This window comes from Excalfactoria chinensis, chromosome 4 (genome assembly GCF_039878825.1).
Source record: "Excalfactoria chinensis isolate bCotChi1 chromosome 4, bCotChi1.hap2, whole genome shotgun sequence".
Taxonomy (NCBI): Eukaryota; Metazoa; Chordata; class Aves; order Galliformes; family Phasianidae; genus Excalfactoria; species Excalfactoria chinensis.
Window position 1 is genome coordinate 80,760,689 of NC_092828.1, and position 15,428 is coordinate 80,776,116.

General features: G+C 46.6%; 1 protein-coding gene across 1 annotated transcript in view; it reads left to right on the top strand.

Moving 5' to 3' along the window:
- AR (androgen receptor) overlaps positions 1 to 15,428 on the top strand; it is a 46,526-nt gene that overhangs the window by 19,402 nt on the left and 11,696 nt on the right. Inside the window, exons 2-3 of the mRNA XM_072335396.1 lie at positions 1,900 to 2,051; positions 11,078 to 11,194. Coding sequence (XP_072191497.1) covers positions 1,900 to 2,051; positions 11,078 to 11,194 — 269 coding nt within the window. The remainder of the gene's footprint in view (positions 1 to 1,899; positions 2,052 to 11,077; positions 11,195 to 15,428) is intronic.

The following is a 15,428-nucleotide window of genomic DNA, read 5'->3' on the forward strand; positions in this document are numbered from 1 at the left end:
TGCCTGCAGGCCCTGGGGACAGCACACAGGTTAGCCTGGGACAGGGGCTGCCTGCCAGCACTGTGGTCTCTTTCCCTGGGATCTGTGTTGATGCTTCACCCTGTGAGCCAAACAGGGCCTTTCCAAGTACAAAGATCTTTACAAAAAAAAGCTCTGGCACTGAGACATCCACTCTTAACATAACATTCTCTCCTGTCTGCAAGTATTCAAACTCCAGAAACTACAAGCACACGTATTTTCAACCAGACAATGGCAGTGACCTATTGAAAGTAAGAAGCCAGCTGCCAAGTGTTTTTACGGAAAGTCAATTTTAGTAAATAATTTGAAATCATCATAGTATCATATCATAGTATCATAGTATCATAGTATTGTGCGAGTTGGAAGGGACCTTAGAGATCATCGAGTCCAACTCCCGGGATTCGAGCCCTCTGTGTAGCAGAGCGGCACTTCTACCCCCTGCTCCACAGGGGGGGATTCGAACCCGGGCCCCCTGGTGTTGCAAACGGGAATTCTACCGCTGCGCCACCGGAGGCACACAAAATATTGCTACTTGTCATGCTGCCTGGACATGCATCAGCTTGCAGTTCTGAAATCACCTCTCCCATCCTTTGCCTTCTGTGTAGCAGCTTCCCATCATATCTGATAGGGCAGCAGTGCGGCACAGTGCACCGTGTGCCAGAAGGGAGGGGGCAGACTGGCAGCAGCTGCCAGGGAAAGGCTTTGGGCACACAGGTGAATGAGAAGGTGTGACAGGGCTGGAGTTCTGTTGGGATCTGCCTGGGTTGTGCAAGGGCTGCAGAGGCTCTTTGTGCTTTCCCAGCAGAACTTGGAAGAGGTTTTGTTGAATATGGGAGATAGGGAAAGTGGCAGCAGGTACAGAAGACCCTGAGCTTCCCTGGGGTCTGTGTTGTGTAAGGGCTGCCTTCTGTCTCCATCCTCATTTCCAACCACCCAGACTGAAAACCCCAAGGAGGTCATTCAGGCTGCTGAGCAGGTGAGTGGAAAATAGGAAACTCAGCAATCCAGTCACTCATTTCTAGTATGCAATCAGAGCTGGTAAACACTATGTGTTTTACTTTGGGTTCTGATATTTGTTTTCAGCATCTGCTGGCCAGCTGGACATCCCTCTGGCCATGGGGGCCATTGCAGGACAAGGAACAGATGATATTCCCAGTGCACTGCTGTGACAGGGAGGAGGAGAGGCTCAGTGCCTTTAGTCCTGGGATGGGTATAAACAGGAGCCTGCTTGGACATGTTCAGAGCAGTGCTTGACATTTTCAGCAGAGGATTCTGACTAGCTTAGTAGTCAGATGGACAAGGAAGGCATCCTGGAAGTGATTTCAAGCCAGCTATTGTTAGAGATTCAGAGAGGCAATGAGTAGGAACTAAGAAAGGAGAAAAGGTTTCGAGTTTGATGGCTTTGTAAAAACTATTCTGTTTCAATTAGGAATCAAAAGGATAAATTCATCTGTAGCAGTGTGACAACAATGACACAATGTTGGATCAACTAGCTTAGTGAGCACACAAAGTAGCTTAATGAGCATGGGTAAGCCTTTTTACAGAAGCCAAAGTCACACCAATGGTGCAGCTGCCAATGCTGGCCATCTCTCCTTCCCAGGATGCGCTGTCAGAGTACCTGTACTTTGCCATATGTTGTCACACATGTTCCTGGGATGAAGGCAGGAGACACAACCCTGCGTGCTGTTCTGTGTTTTAGGAGCTAGGCTGGGCTTTCTAATCTTATGCCTTCTTCCCAATCAGCCCTTGGCTTATCACAATACTGAAGTGTGGGGTTTTGCCATGAATGTTCTTCCAAGTGCCATCAGTTGCGCTCACCAGCAGCTCATCCTGACCTCCTTAGCTGACCCTTCCCATATCCTTGCTTTCTTCTCTCTGCAGGCTGGAGGCTGGCCGGGAGCACATCCTGCCCATTGACTATTACTTTCCACCTCAGAAGACATGTCTGATCTGTGGCGATGAGGCATCCGGGTGCCATTATGGAGCCCTCACCTGTGGGAGCTGCAAAGTGTTCTTCAAGCGGGCGGCTGAAGGTAACACACATGGAGAGATGGGGTGGCCACTCCCATCTTCCAGTGCTGGGTTTCTCCAGCAAAGCAGCCTGACTTGAAGGCTGCCAAGCTCTCCCACCTGCAGGGAGGTCATTTAATGATGTGTGCTGAAGCATTTGCCGCATTGTTTGGTTTTCTTTCTGTTGGAAAAAAATCAGCAACCTTATCTAATTTATGAATCTTCCAAGCCAAGGGGACAGAGACAAGAGTGGTGGGGATGAAGTGTGGTGGATTTCCAAGGTCTCTTAAACTTGGAGTAAATTAAATGTAAGGGAGAACCTTTGAGTACAAATTGTCCTTGTTGTTATATGTCCAAACAATTTTGCACTTTGCATGGAGCCCCATTTCCCTTCCTCCATCACTCATGCTGGGAGTGGCTCCTTGGAACTTGCCAGCACTGGCTGAGGGAAGAATCAGGGCTGTGCTGCAGAGGACAGCACCCTATTGCCACAGTACGGCCATCCAATAGCAATAATAGATAATGGTTGGCATCTTTTCCCATGTAAATCATTTTCAATCTTGTCTCTACACCAACTTTGTGTAAGGCCAAATGTATTGGCTGTGCATCCAGAGTAAATAACAGATGCTTGTTTAAGTCAGCAAGTAATTGTTGATTTATAGTAGTGGAGCCTTGGCTGTCTGTCAGATACACTGCTGAAGAAACAATCCCTGTTGGTGAGATGCAGCAGCACTGCTCCTCCTGCACTGAGCTCTGTCCTGCACAGCACAGCACTGTGCAGAGGAGGATGTGGAGGGAAGGCATGCTGCAGCCTGCCCTGTTTGCACTGTTCTTAAACCATGCACTGTGTTGTTGTTCCCTTTCTTGATGGTCTTGGATTGTGAATTTTAACAGTGTTTGCACCCCTTCCTGCTTTCTTGAGGTGTTGCGGAGGGTTAAGGTATGTGGTTGCTCTGGAGTCCAGCAGTGGTTGTGCCAGGTGGAGTCCTGCCCCCTGCACTCACGGCAGCAGCACCTGGCTGCTCTTTGCAGCACATAAAGTGGAAGTGAAATCCTTCTGCTTTTGTTTCATGGGCAGGATTCAGTTCCTTCAGAATGGTGTTGTTTTATATGATTTTATCTCTACATGGAATAAATCCCTGTGCTGGGGATACATTCTTCTTAAGGATGGCAAGTGCTGAGTGCCCTATTTGCAAATGTGGCACAGCACTGAGGAAGCAGAGGGGTGGCAGCTGTGGGGCAGCATCATGCTTCTGGGCTTGGGCTTCAGGTGGCAGAGGGAAGCACAGCGACAGCCTGGATAAACGGCAACAAAAGATGAGGGAGCTGAACAAGAGTAGGGAGCCATGGCTTGACAAGCAGGGAGGCTGTGGCACCCAGCTCCTATGGATAGCAGGGCTCAGTCCTGGGGCTGCAACTTCCCACACAGCTTCTTGCAGCTTTGCTCATATTTGTCTGTCTTCACTGCTTCTGTGGTTGTTTCCAGCTTTGGAAGTGACATGGGGGGTGTTCTGCGGGAGTAATGGGAGGCAGTTTATCTGGGTTTAACCTAGTTGTGGGGTAGGTGCAGGACCACTCATTATTTTGTGCCCAGTGGTCTTCAGCAAAGCATGCAATCAATGTAAATGCATTTTGCTTACTGAGTAATTAGATCTAAGGAGAGAGGGGCTTTATTTTACTCTGAGGTACATGGATAGCATTTTAATTTTGGGGAATAGACAGTAAATCAGACTTGTTTATAAATATTTTATGTTGCTGGTGACTCTCCAGCCAGACGTTTCCTAGCTAAAGCTGAGTACCTTTGAAAGCTGATACTTTGGTGTGCTCCTATGTTTTCTAGCCCATAAAATGAATCTCAGAAAACCTTAGGGCACTTTTGGAGATATTTCACAATGGCAAATTGGAAAGCTTTGCCAGTGCTTTTGTTTCCTTCCTGATTCTGGTGTCGTTAGCTTAGGAAAGGTCAGAGAAGCAGTGTGATGCCAACTGAAGATCAGCACAGAGAGATTGCCTTGGAGAGAACAAAGAATAGCTGGATGCATAGGTTTTAGTTTCATCACAGTCTTTGCCTAGTACAGTACTGGACTTATTTTGCAATAGTTTAAGGGTTTTTAATAAGACTTTATGGGCATGCACTGACTTAGGGATTAGAAAAGGAAAAAGATTTTTAAGAGATGAAGTTGACTTCCATTCTCAAACACATCAAGTCCATCCAACTCTTTGAGAAAGATTCTGGGAGAGTTAGTAGAGAAGAGTATTCTCCTGATCTCTTTCTGTCAGCTGCTTTGATTCACAGCCTCTCTCAAGCTTTGCAGGTTAAATATAGGCAAGCTCTTAAACTGCTGCTGCAGATTCTCCAGCTCTGATGTGGACTTTCCCCACTTGCAGTCCTGACCGCCTCATGTTCTGTAGTCAGAAATGGCCTTCACCTCTACCTGTCCATCACCCCACTTTGACTGGGGCTCAGTGTCCCACCAAGTTCTGCCAAACCACTGCTGCCAGCCACAGCCACAGCCCACAGAGGGCTCCTCTTCCTTATTCCTTCTCCTACAAAACTGAAGATTTGGTGAAGAAGAGGCACAACTACCCCTGTGCAGATTTCATTTATCCTAACACAAATAGGAAGGGTATTGCCTTGCACGGTTGGGATGGCTCTGTGAGTTAAGTTTTGGTTCTGAAACAGGCAAGTGCTCCAAACACATCGCACTTCAAAATCAGTCACCATTAGCGAGAACAGAACTGAGTTTTCCTAGAGAGATCTCCCTCTGGGAGTTCCTGCTGTGCCATCCCATCCAGGAAAGGAGTTACTTTTCCATACCCTGCTCTCATCCCTCCAGGGATCTCTCCAGGACTGCAGGAGGGCTCATGGCCATCTTGGCCAGTTAAGTAGCTGCCTCTGTGTGATACTGCAAGGACTATGACTCCACAGGCTGCATTCTCGATGGGACAGTGAGCTAAATTAGCAAACAAACAAACCCCAAAGCAGATTTGGCAAATTTCCCAGCGGACTAAGAGCCAGGCTTCTCTGCATTCTGCTGTCATTGCCTTTTGTGCACTGTGTGTGTGTTGTCCTGGCAAGGACTGGCCTTTCACCAGAGAAATATACCAGAGCTAACAACAGTTTTTTTGCCAGTTTTTGAGGTGGCTGTGAGTAGAAATGAGCTGCTTTCAAATACCATCGCTGTGTTTTACAATTACTTCTTCTCATTGCTAATCTGACATTGTGTAAAGGATTTAGGTTTGCAGTAGACTACAACACCATGATGTTACTTTGGGTATTCTTACCCTTAAAAGTCAATGGAAAGAGAAGAAGGTGGAAGGTGAAATCACAGGTACTGCTGACACTTCTGCTGCTCTCCTCTCCCCTTGCTATCCAAGCAGCCCAGTGCAGGGTTTCCCAGGGGTGTCTGGTACCAGTGCCACTGGGTGAATGCTCTGCACTAGTCTGCTAGCCAGCAGCTGCTCACTGCTGCAGACTTCACTCAAGCAAACTGACAGCTCTGCTCTGGTCTAGGAGCAGTCAGACATGGCACTATGTGGAGCTTGAGGCAGGCTGACTTCAGGTCAACTGAGTTAAAGCATCACAGATTTGTCTTGTTGCCAGGGAGTCAAACAATTACACATCATATAGCAACAATCCAACATCTCTTGTTGGATTTAAGAATTCTCAAATATACCTTCTTAACTGCACATAGTCCTAGAGCTGTTCAATTTTAAGGCTTGTAATTTAGCCCCATCTTGCAGCCCTCTTCTCACTGGATTGCCTCCTAAGCTCAGCTGCTACCTGCACATACTGATAGTTTGCCAGTGCCTGCAGCTTCTGTGCTTGTCTATCTGACTGGTGAATGTTCTCACTTGTAGACCATTGGTTTTGGTTCCCTGGAGGGCTTCCCTCTAGCTCTGCCAGCAGGCAGCCCTATGCGGAGCCAGCACACCTTCCTAGCCCCCTCAGACTGCTGGGATCACAGCCCCAGGAGGGGAGCTGGAGGGTTTGTGCTGCATCATGATGGACACTTCGGTTTTCTTCACTATTGTGGTAAATATGGGTGAATATTTAGAATACTACTTTGCAAAAGTAGTCTACTAATAGTGGCTTGTTATTAATTACTAGGAAATTTATACCTGTGCCCTGTTTAGTCATTTCCAGTGGGAACATAAACTAGAAGTGGCTCTGGTACCCAGCCTACCAGCTCAGCTCCTGCTATGTCCCAGTTTGTGGCAATGATTGATGCTGGAGCTCCCATGGGAAAGCACTGGCAAAGAGATCCTGTAGTTCTGTGAGATGCTGTGAGATCTGCTTTCTCAGAAAGCCTGGCCTTACTGCCAGCTGTTTCAGTTTGGTTTATGCCCTGAAACATGAGGATCTCTCTCATCTGAGAGGTATTTAATGGGTTTTTACATTCACAGTTGTAAATCTTACTCCAGATGTTTACACAGGTTACTTTGCTTTCTGGAAGAGCACCAGGACTAGCAATTCTTGCAGCAATGGGCTTTTAGTTAAATCACCACCCAGCTGTACACATCTTTCTCTATAAATCTTGATTTTCAGTTGAGACTGCAGAACTGCTCTCCTTTCCCTCTCTCCACTTCTGACTTAACTGCAGTCTCAAGGGATGGGCACCAAAGAGCTCAGTGGTGGCAGAATCATCATTCTACCTGGAAAAGGAGTGAGCCAGAGCCATGAGGAAGGGCATTGCCAACAAGTACTGCAGTGTTGTGCTGCAAAGTAGGGAACTGCAGCAGCTGGCACTGGCCTCAGTTACCTTTGTAGCTTCATCTCTTGCCTGCCTGAGAGCAAACATCTGGATCAGCAGGGGAGAGGAGGGCTCTTCTCTGGGAATACACACCTGAGGCGGCATCAGGTGATAAGTACATCTGATGTTGATGAGCTCCCAACAGCCTCTTTGCACAGACAGTTTGGCTGGTTGGTTTTGCTCAGAGCAGGGTCTCTGGTTGTGATGGGAGGGCTTGCTTGACCTGTGCTTACAGATCTGCAAATTGAGAGTCTCAGATCTGCAGTAATTTAAGAGAGCGTCTCTGTCATTGGCCAGAAGGAGGAAGAGAAAAATTCATTCCAGTACTAACCTAGTAAAACAGAAAGATAGCATGCTTATCTTAAACAAAGAACTGTTGACTGCAAATGTTTCAGCTTGTTCTTACAACAAGAGAGTAAGATTCTGAAATCATTAAAAAAAACAGTCTTGGTATATGTAAAGCAACTTGGAGTTACTGAAACCAATCAGCATTCACGTTTGTGTTTGATGGCACCTTCTCATTCAGATGTCTGTGCTGTGCTTGGATCGCTCAGCAGCTCATGTCTGTGGCAAGCATTACTTAGTCCTGGCTGGAAAAGGAACTGCAATAGGTGCTGCAGCAGCAGCCCTGGGCTGTCTATGGTGGGAAGTGGAGCAGAAGTTCAGGGTTGGCTTGGGACACTGCCTTAATGGGGACAGTGACATAATGTGGACCCTACCAGGTCATGGGTTCATGTTTCAAACCATGTCCACCCTATCCATTGTTGGGATAGGAGTTATCCAGGCTCCCAAGTTTTACAGTTAGGGAAAAGGACCCCTTTAAGTCCCCAGGCATTAGGACAAGGTGAGTAAGCAGCTGATTCTCACACAAAGCAAAAGCAGACACATAAGCAGTCTTTCCATTACTATTTGTTTCCCATTTGTTAATGGATAAAACTTAAAATAATGACCATTGGGCAATGCATTGACTGGGACTTCAATCTTGCATTCTCTGAGCCCACTGGCAGGGAAGCAGAACTGTGATAGGGATGCTGCAGTGTGCACCTTGCTGTGCATTGTGCTCTGGGTGCTGAAGCTCACTGCCTGTGGGGCTGCGGGCACCCGATGTGTCCCCATGTCCTTGCCATGGCAGCAAGCAGGGCCAGTACACTGAGGGGCAGCTGGGGGTTCTTGGCCACCTCATCTAGGAATGCCCTTGGGCTGGTGGCCTGCTGTCCTGCCTGGAGTCTGGGACAGCATGAGGCCTGGCCCTGTTGTGTCCTTGTGGGGTGCAAGCAGCTGCTGTTCTTCCTAAGTGCAGCCCATCACAGGAAGCTTGACCTCTTGAAGATTTTGAGCTGTTATCGTGGCAGCAATGCTGTAGTTTAGACTAGGGAAGCAAGGCAGGACAGGGGTAGGAGCCAGGAAGGATGGCCATGTGGTGCTCCTGGCACTGCCCTGTGCCCTTGGCTGAGCATGCTCTGCCCGCAGGTCCCAGCCCCAGCTTTTAGACATCTGTGGGAGTTCTGATGGCCAATAGAGCCTCCCAGTATCTGCTACCATCATGAGATAGGAATCCTGCAGGGAAACTAAAGGGGAAGGAGAGCAAAATCAGCTTCAGGCTCTCCATGCCAACGCCTGCAAAATAGAGCATCCATTCTTGTTTGGTGCAAGCACGTAAAGAGGTCAAGTGGAGAGAGGATGGCCTCAGCACCCGGTTCCTATAGCGTAAAAATAACTCCAAGTAACCCAGTTTCAGCTGAAGTTGTATATTACTCATTGTCCTCGATGAACTGCTGAAAGGGAGGATGGTGCTTGTGTTCTGTGGGATTCTGTGCAAGCTGCTTCTGAGGCCTCTCTGAGTGCCCTTAGCACTGATAATGAGCAAAAGGGAGGGGGAATAAGAAGAGGAGCTGATGAGAACAGTATTGGGAGCGGTTAGCAAGCTATCACATGCTGTTGGTAAAGCACTCTCACTCCATTATTTCTGCAACCTTAACAGCTAAAGCACTGAGGATGGCATCATCAGTTTTTAATGGAAACAATTCTTAGAAGTTCACATGTACGCTGTAGTTTCAGCCCTTGGGTACAGCCCTGTTAGCATACAGCGTGAGAGAAGTTTGTTGTGACACCAGGCCTTATCATTACTTTCATGTGATGCTGTAATGATTACTGGTTACAGGTACAGTTTTGCAGGTGGAGATAGATGGTGCCAACCAGAAGATACAGATATGCAATTTCAGAGTCATGGGTAGTGTAGAAATTTCTGTGGGCACCACCATTGCCATGATTGCAGAAAGCAAATGATTTCTTGGAACCTGGAGAACAATGGTGAAGCAACAGTTGATGCCAATAAGGTTTATGATTACTGTGTAGCTGGAAATTGGCCACTTCTCTTTCTCACATGTTAAGACATTGTGGAGGTGTGCGTGGGAGGTGGGGAGTCATTAAATAAGTGAACCAAAATCAGTGCACTGTCAGAATGGTTACATTATTCATCCTCATCCTTTCAATGAATCTCTGATGAAATAGTATTTTAAGTGTAAAAAAAAGCAAACGCTTGCAGAACAATAAATAACATTAAAACTCGATATAGCCTGATTTCCCAGTTAATCTGCTCCTACAGAATCTGTAAGGCATATGGCTCTATTACACACTGAGCTGAGCTGGGTTTGGAATGGCATGAAGTATATCAGACAAATCTTGATCCAGTAAATGTGTTCAGACTTGATACAAAAACAAATTATGAGTCAGGTAGGGAATTTCCTTCTTGGTACGTGTAACAATTGGAGCAGTGAAAAAATGAGATGAAATCTGGATTTCTGGTGGCAAGTGGGAAGATGAAGCTAAGATACCTGCATGAAGTAGCTTCCTCTGATTCTCTTTAGTACCCTGGAAGGTGCTGCTGTGCAGCATCTCAGGAAACACAGCTCCAGTTTTCTCCTGATGGCTGCAAATGCAGTCCATAAGATATATTTACTGGTGCCAGCACAGTGAGACCCACAGCAGCAGAACCTTGGGACAGCAGCTCCTTAAGCTATGAGCTTTCTAGCACCAGCCTGTAAGCTTCAGGCAGTAAGTCCTATTAGCAGGAATGGGCAGCATCAAAAGTAACTCATCTCCAAACAGAACTGTGAAAGGAATCGCGAATGGAGTGGGACAGCTGCTCTCCAGGGCCTCAGTTCTGCAAACTGCAGAGATGTGCAGCAGCAGCACTTGAGCAGCTCCATGGTCACCTGCAGCATTCTGGAGACTCATTGGAGGGAAAGCTGCTGTCGTTAAAGCAAAGAGTCAAGCAAGAGATGAATAACTTTTGAAAGATGTGCAAACCAAAGCATCCTTATCTTAGTTATGCTTCATTAGGTTTCAGATGTTAATTGCTAATTAGTTTGTAGCAGAAATGCTAAGTCATGGCCTCAAACAGTGATGGAGCACCTGGTGGGAGGGCAGGGCTAGCCCAGAGGAGCTCAAGTGCATGCAATGTACCTAAGCGATGGAAGGAATGGAACCAGGATCCATCCCTTCCCAGCCCTCACTTAAGGGCTGGCAGTGGAGGTGAGGGTATTTCTCTGGAGATCCCTGCCTACCTGAGGTCTTCCAAAGGTAAGCAGCTTTTCCCCTTCATTTCTGTGTCCATGATTGCTGTATTTGAGCTTGTCCTCATTTACTGCAGCCAGAGGCTTCACCACCTTGTCATTATTGCTGTGCTTTCCCTCACATCACAGTGCAAAAACAATTCTCCTCTTCTAAAAGGTAATCTCTGTAAACCCCACATAAAGATGCATGGTAGCATCTCTATACCAAGCAGATATATCTGGCAGTGAACCCCTTATTAGCAGCAGCTGAAGAAATGTGTCATTTTTTTCTTTTTCCCCCTACTTCCATCAGAAGTTTTCTGGAGTGTCCTGAGAAGTTGGCACTGACACAGTCACTTGCCTTTCTCTGTTTCTTCCTCTGACTAGAAAGCAGTGCCAGCTGCTCGAAGCTCACTGGTGGCAGTGCTCTGCATGTGGACAGCCAGCCCTGTGGGAATGGGCTCTGCTCGCTGTGCTGGTTAGGAGCCTTCCCTGCAGCCCACGAGAGCACTTCTGAGCATCATGTGCTGCTAGCAACTTCTGGGCTGCAAAGTTATGAGAAAGGAGAGGCAGTTCTGAGTAAAGCATCACAGCACTGGTGGAAATGCAGCGGTGCTGTTGACTGCAGTGAGAGCCCAGTGGATGTTGAGTGATATTGAGACAATGAGAGCCCATTTCTCTTTTTGAGTCTGGTCTGATTGGTGCCCACCACCCATATGCCATTCCTTCTGGCATTTCTAGGTAAGCAGAAGTACCTGTGTGCCAGCCGGAACGACTGCACCATCGACAAGTTCAGGAGGAAAAACTGTCCATCCTGCCGCCTGCGGAAGTGCTACGAGGCAGGGATGACTCTTGGAGGTATGTATGGATGATGTCTGTTGGCTTCTGTTGTGTGGAGCAGAGAGATGTGCTCAGCTCCTTCTGCAGCAGTCAGAGAATGTGGGAGTGAGGCTGACAGAGCACTGGGAACTTCTGGAAACAGCTGCACACTTCTAATACCCAGAAGTTAACTTATTACATCTGTGTTTCAGTTTCAGGAAGCATTCTTTTCCTTAATTTAAAACATCATGATCTGAACTGATGTCTCAGCAGCCAGGTGATTGGGTTCTCGCCCAGACCAAATCCTTCTTGAACTGCTCACTCCTGTTCTAATGATTTTTCATGGGTAGAACTAGGGAAAGGGACACTTTTTTTATAGAAATACAACCCCAACATTTGAATGAGCATTGTTGTAGTTTATCAACATTCCCAAATATGCAGCTCTACCAAAACTGACTCAAAATCTTATGTTTTCTTTCCAAAACCTAGAATGTCAAGCAGTTGTGCCAGTGAGTCTCATGTTCCTGCAAATAGGCCCATTTTATTTGCCTGAAATATCAGCATTTCAAATTAGAAGCTTCAATATATCCTGGGCCCACTTTTCTTTCTTTCTGCCCCAAAAATATGCAGAACTTCAATGTGCTATTTCCAGCACCGCTGCGTGGCTCAGCTTCGGATTTGTTTGCTATGAGGATGGAAATAAAAATGCCCCAAGAAATGTGCTGGGGGGGCTGACCTGTGATGGAGAGACCCCAGGCAGCTGAGTGCAGTGGAAGCACAGCTCACACAAGAGAAGCAGAGAATGGAAGGCTCAGCACAGAAGGCAGCCCTGCTCCACCAAGGGCATCAGTGTTCGGCCAATGCTGCTGGGCTGTGCAGTACCACACAGAACTGTGAGGATGCAGTGTCATTGTAAAGAATTTACTGCTGGAAAGGTTCTGTTTTACAGCTCAGGAAGGAGCACCGGTCTTAATGTTATTTTTCCCCAGGACAGTTCTTGCAGCTCTGCATGCTCGCATCCAGCAGACGGGGACCCACCTGCTCCGCCTGTGCTGGCAGCAGTGAGAAATGAATCTGAAGCAGTGATGGAAGTGCAGCTCCTGGTAGGCAGGGCAGGCAGTGTTGCTGCTTTCCTCTCGGTGCTGCAGAAGCAATGTGAGCACTGAACTCCCCTTCTCTTCTTTTTTTTCCTCAGTTTTTTTTCCTGAGCTTTTTGGGTCACCCTGACCTGTTCTGCTCGGCCTGTTTTACATTTGGTTTGAATGTCTGTTTAAAGGCAATTGTTGCAAACATGTCTGCTCTGAGTTTGCCCGCAGTTATTTCTCCCACAGTAGAACCACAGCATTTGGAAATGCTTCCAAGCTCCCAACAGTTGGGTTTAACTGCTTGTTAATTAGTAGGCACTTGTAGGATATAATAGAGCTGGGCATGGCCAGCAGAGCTGCAGCTCGGAGTATTTTAATGGTGGGAGGAGGTTGTGTTGAATGCCTTATTTAGGGCTGTCTATTTGGCACAGAATGGCAATATTTTGAAGCATTTCATTATTGATTGAGATCACTTTGACCTGAAAGCTGAAAACCATTAAACAGAATCTTCTCTCTCAATCAACACTGTAAAGCCAATGAGAGAGAAGAAGTTAAAAAACAAAAAACCACCAAAGCAGTGCTGGTGCTGGCCTTGTTAACTCAGTCCTCCTGGTGCATGGCTCTCTCTGTCTCCCCAGCATCCCTCCCCTATCCTGCATTACCAGCAACCAGATTTTTTTATTACAGGCTTGCTCGTCTGACTGAAAAAACATCTTTTATTGGATTTCTTCCCCCTGCAGTGGGTTTCATTGGCTGTGACTTAATAACCCCTTAGCCTTCTTTACAGCTACCCAGACAACATTCCTTATGTTCTTATGCCAGAGAATACTGCCTAATTTTTACTGTTTATGTGCCTTTTGAAATTTGCCATTGCCTTGTTGTATTGCACACAGCACTTTTCCAATATCAGCAGCACCAGTGGTGGTAAGAGCAGTGGTAAGGTGCTCCCCAGGTCAGTATGTTCTCCTTCATGTGAATGGGGACCTCGTTAGTCCTGTAGCCACTGAGCTGTACTGCTGCTCAGGTTTCTGTTTCTCCATCAGCTTTTGGAGGACTGCAGGATGTTGCCAAACGTACTCAGAGTACAGCCTGCTTCTCTGGTGCCTTGGGTACCTGCTCTGTGGGAAGCAGGCAGAGCTTGTCAGCAGACCTGCTCAGTGATCAGTCCTTACAGCTTGTTGCTGCTTACCCATCTTTGCATTGCCCTGTAATTAGTGTAAATGTTTAGCTTACTTGCTTTTTGGAATGAATGTGAATGTGCACTACAGGGGGCCAAGGGCAACCCTCAGAAGGGCAGACCTGTTTGGTGTCATTTCAACATTCGTAATTACTTTTGAGATGTATTACTTGGGTGATTAAAAGTCATTTCAGCAGTAACATATTGACTTCATATCATTTTAGTGGGTTTTATTTTTTTTAATTAATGTGGGCCAGGCTGAGTTAGATCTCTTATGGGTCTACTATGCCAGTGCTATTGTAATTATCAACTAAAATAATCCAAACTTAAAACAATGTGCAAGAAAGAACAGTGGTAGGATTGACAGAATCGGGTTCTGATGAGATCTCTGTTGGTTGCTGCTGTTCTGTCCAAAGCTGAGGTTGGATAACAGTGCTTGGAAGTGCTGAGACCTCCAGGTCCTGCCTGGGGAAAGGCACTTGTGCAAAATGTGTGCTGGTAACACCAAACTCCTCAGACAGTTCTCCAGCGAGTGCTAGCTGAAAGCTGGCCAAGTTCTCTTCATTCAAAGGTGTCTAACTTCTTTAATTACTGTATAAGGGACTCCCTTGTAATTTTGCAATGACTAATGCTTTATCATGATACTATATAATTATAGTCATCCAAGGGTTGCATTTTTTTCCCCCCTTCTCAAATTCATAAAATGTTTTATAAATGAAAGAATAAAGCAGAATCTCAGCTGCACCGTATGTGTGACTCACTGAGCTGATAACAGTGTGCTGAAGCTTCCAAGCTGGATGTACCCACTAACAAACCCCAAAGCTTCACGCCATGTGTAGGGAGAGGACAGTGCAGGTTTCTGCCTGCCTTGCCTTGTCCTGGGGCAGAGGTGTAACAGAACAGATGTCCTTAAAGAGGAAATCAAATCTGGGTATCTGTTGCTGTGCAGTTACCAAGTGAGTAACAGTGCTAATGAGCACTGGAGATGTCTAAAACTTGGAGAGAGAAATCCCACATCAGATGTTTGTAGTGCTTTTGGAGTATTCCAGAGATGCACTGGAAGAGGCAACTCTTTTTGGTGTTCTTGTATTTCCTCTCTTTTCAATTCTTGTTCCTAGCAGCAGCTGCATAGCAGCCACCATGGGGATGGTCTCCTGCACAGGGGAGGTGGCACTGAGGCAGTCTGTGTACAAACTGTGTTAGGTCAGGTACCTGCCTGCATCCCAGCATTTCCAAATTTAAAACAGACATGAAGATTGAAGCAGGACTGTGTGCAGGGCTGTTTTGGAGGACAACTCATAGTTCCCAACCCACAGCATCCTGCTGAAGGCCATAGATGTCCGCCTCCATCGTAACTCTGAGCCTTTCTCCATCTGCTAACAGCAATTTGGGCCCCTGTGGAATAAGAGCTCCTCAGAACACAAATATAAGGTTCCTCCAGTAGGAATAGTTATTATCTGACTTCACTGTTGTCTGCCCCCCTCTTTTGGTTTATGACTGCAGTCTCTGAGCCAGCATCATTCTTTGTGTGCTCTTTTCTTACTGCAATTCAGATGAAAATATTTCAGAAAGAAAGAAGGAAAAAATTGCATTATTTAGACTGGGATATGTGTGTGTTCCATACAGCACAAGTTTGGCTTTATAGATTCTCATGCCCTTATTGTCACTTTATGCCCACCTTTGGAAGATGGGGTTTGGTTGGTTTTATTTCCTTAAGCCTACACCTGCATTTCCCATTACCCCTCTGCTTGCAGGCACTGCGGCCATCAGATGGCTCTGCTGAAGTGGATGCAGGTGCCCCAGAGCCCCACGCAAACAAGCACTGAAGACTATCATGCCACACTGTAGCCTTGCTTTCCCACTGCTCTCCTTTAATTTTATTAGTTTTCCTCTCCTTTTTCTGCAGGGCAGCCTGCCTTAATCATGGCAGATCATCCAAAGGGCGTTCCTTACAGATCAGTGTTCCAAGCTGATTTATAGAGCTGCTCTCTTAGTTGGCGTTTTTATGTCT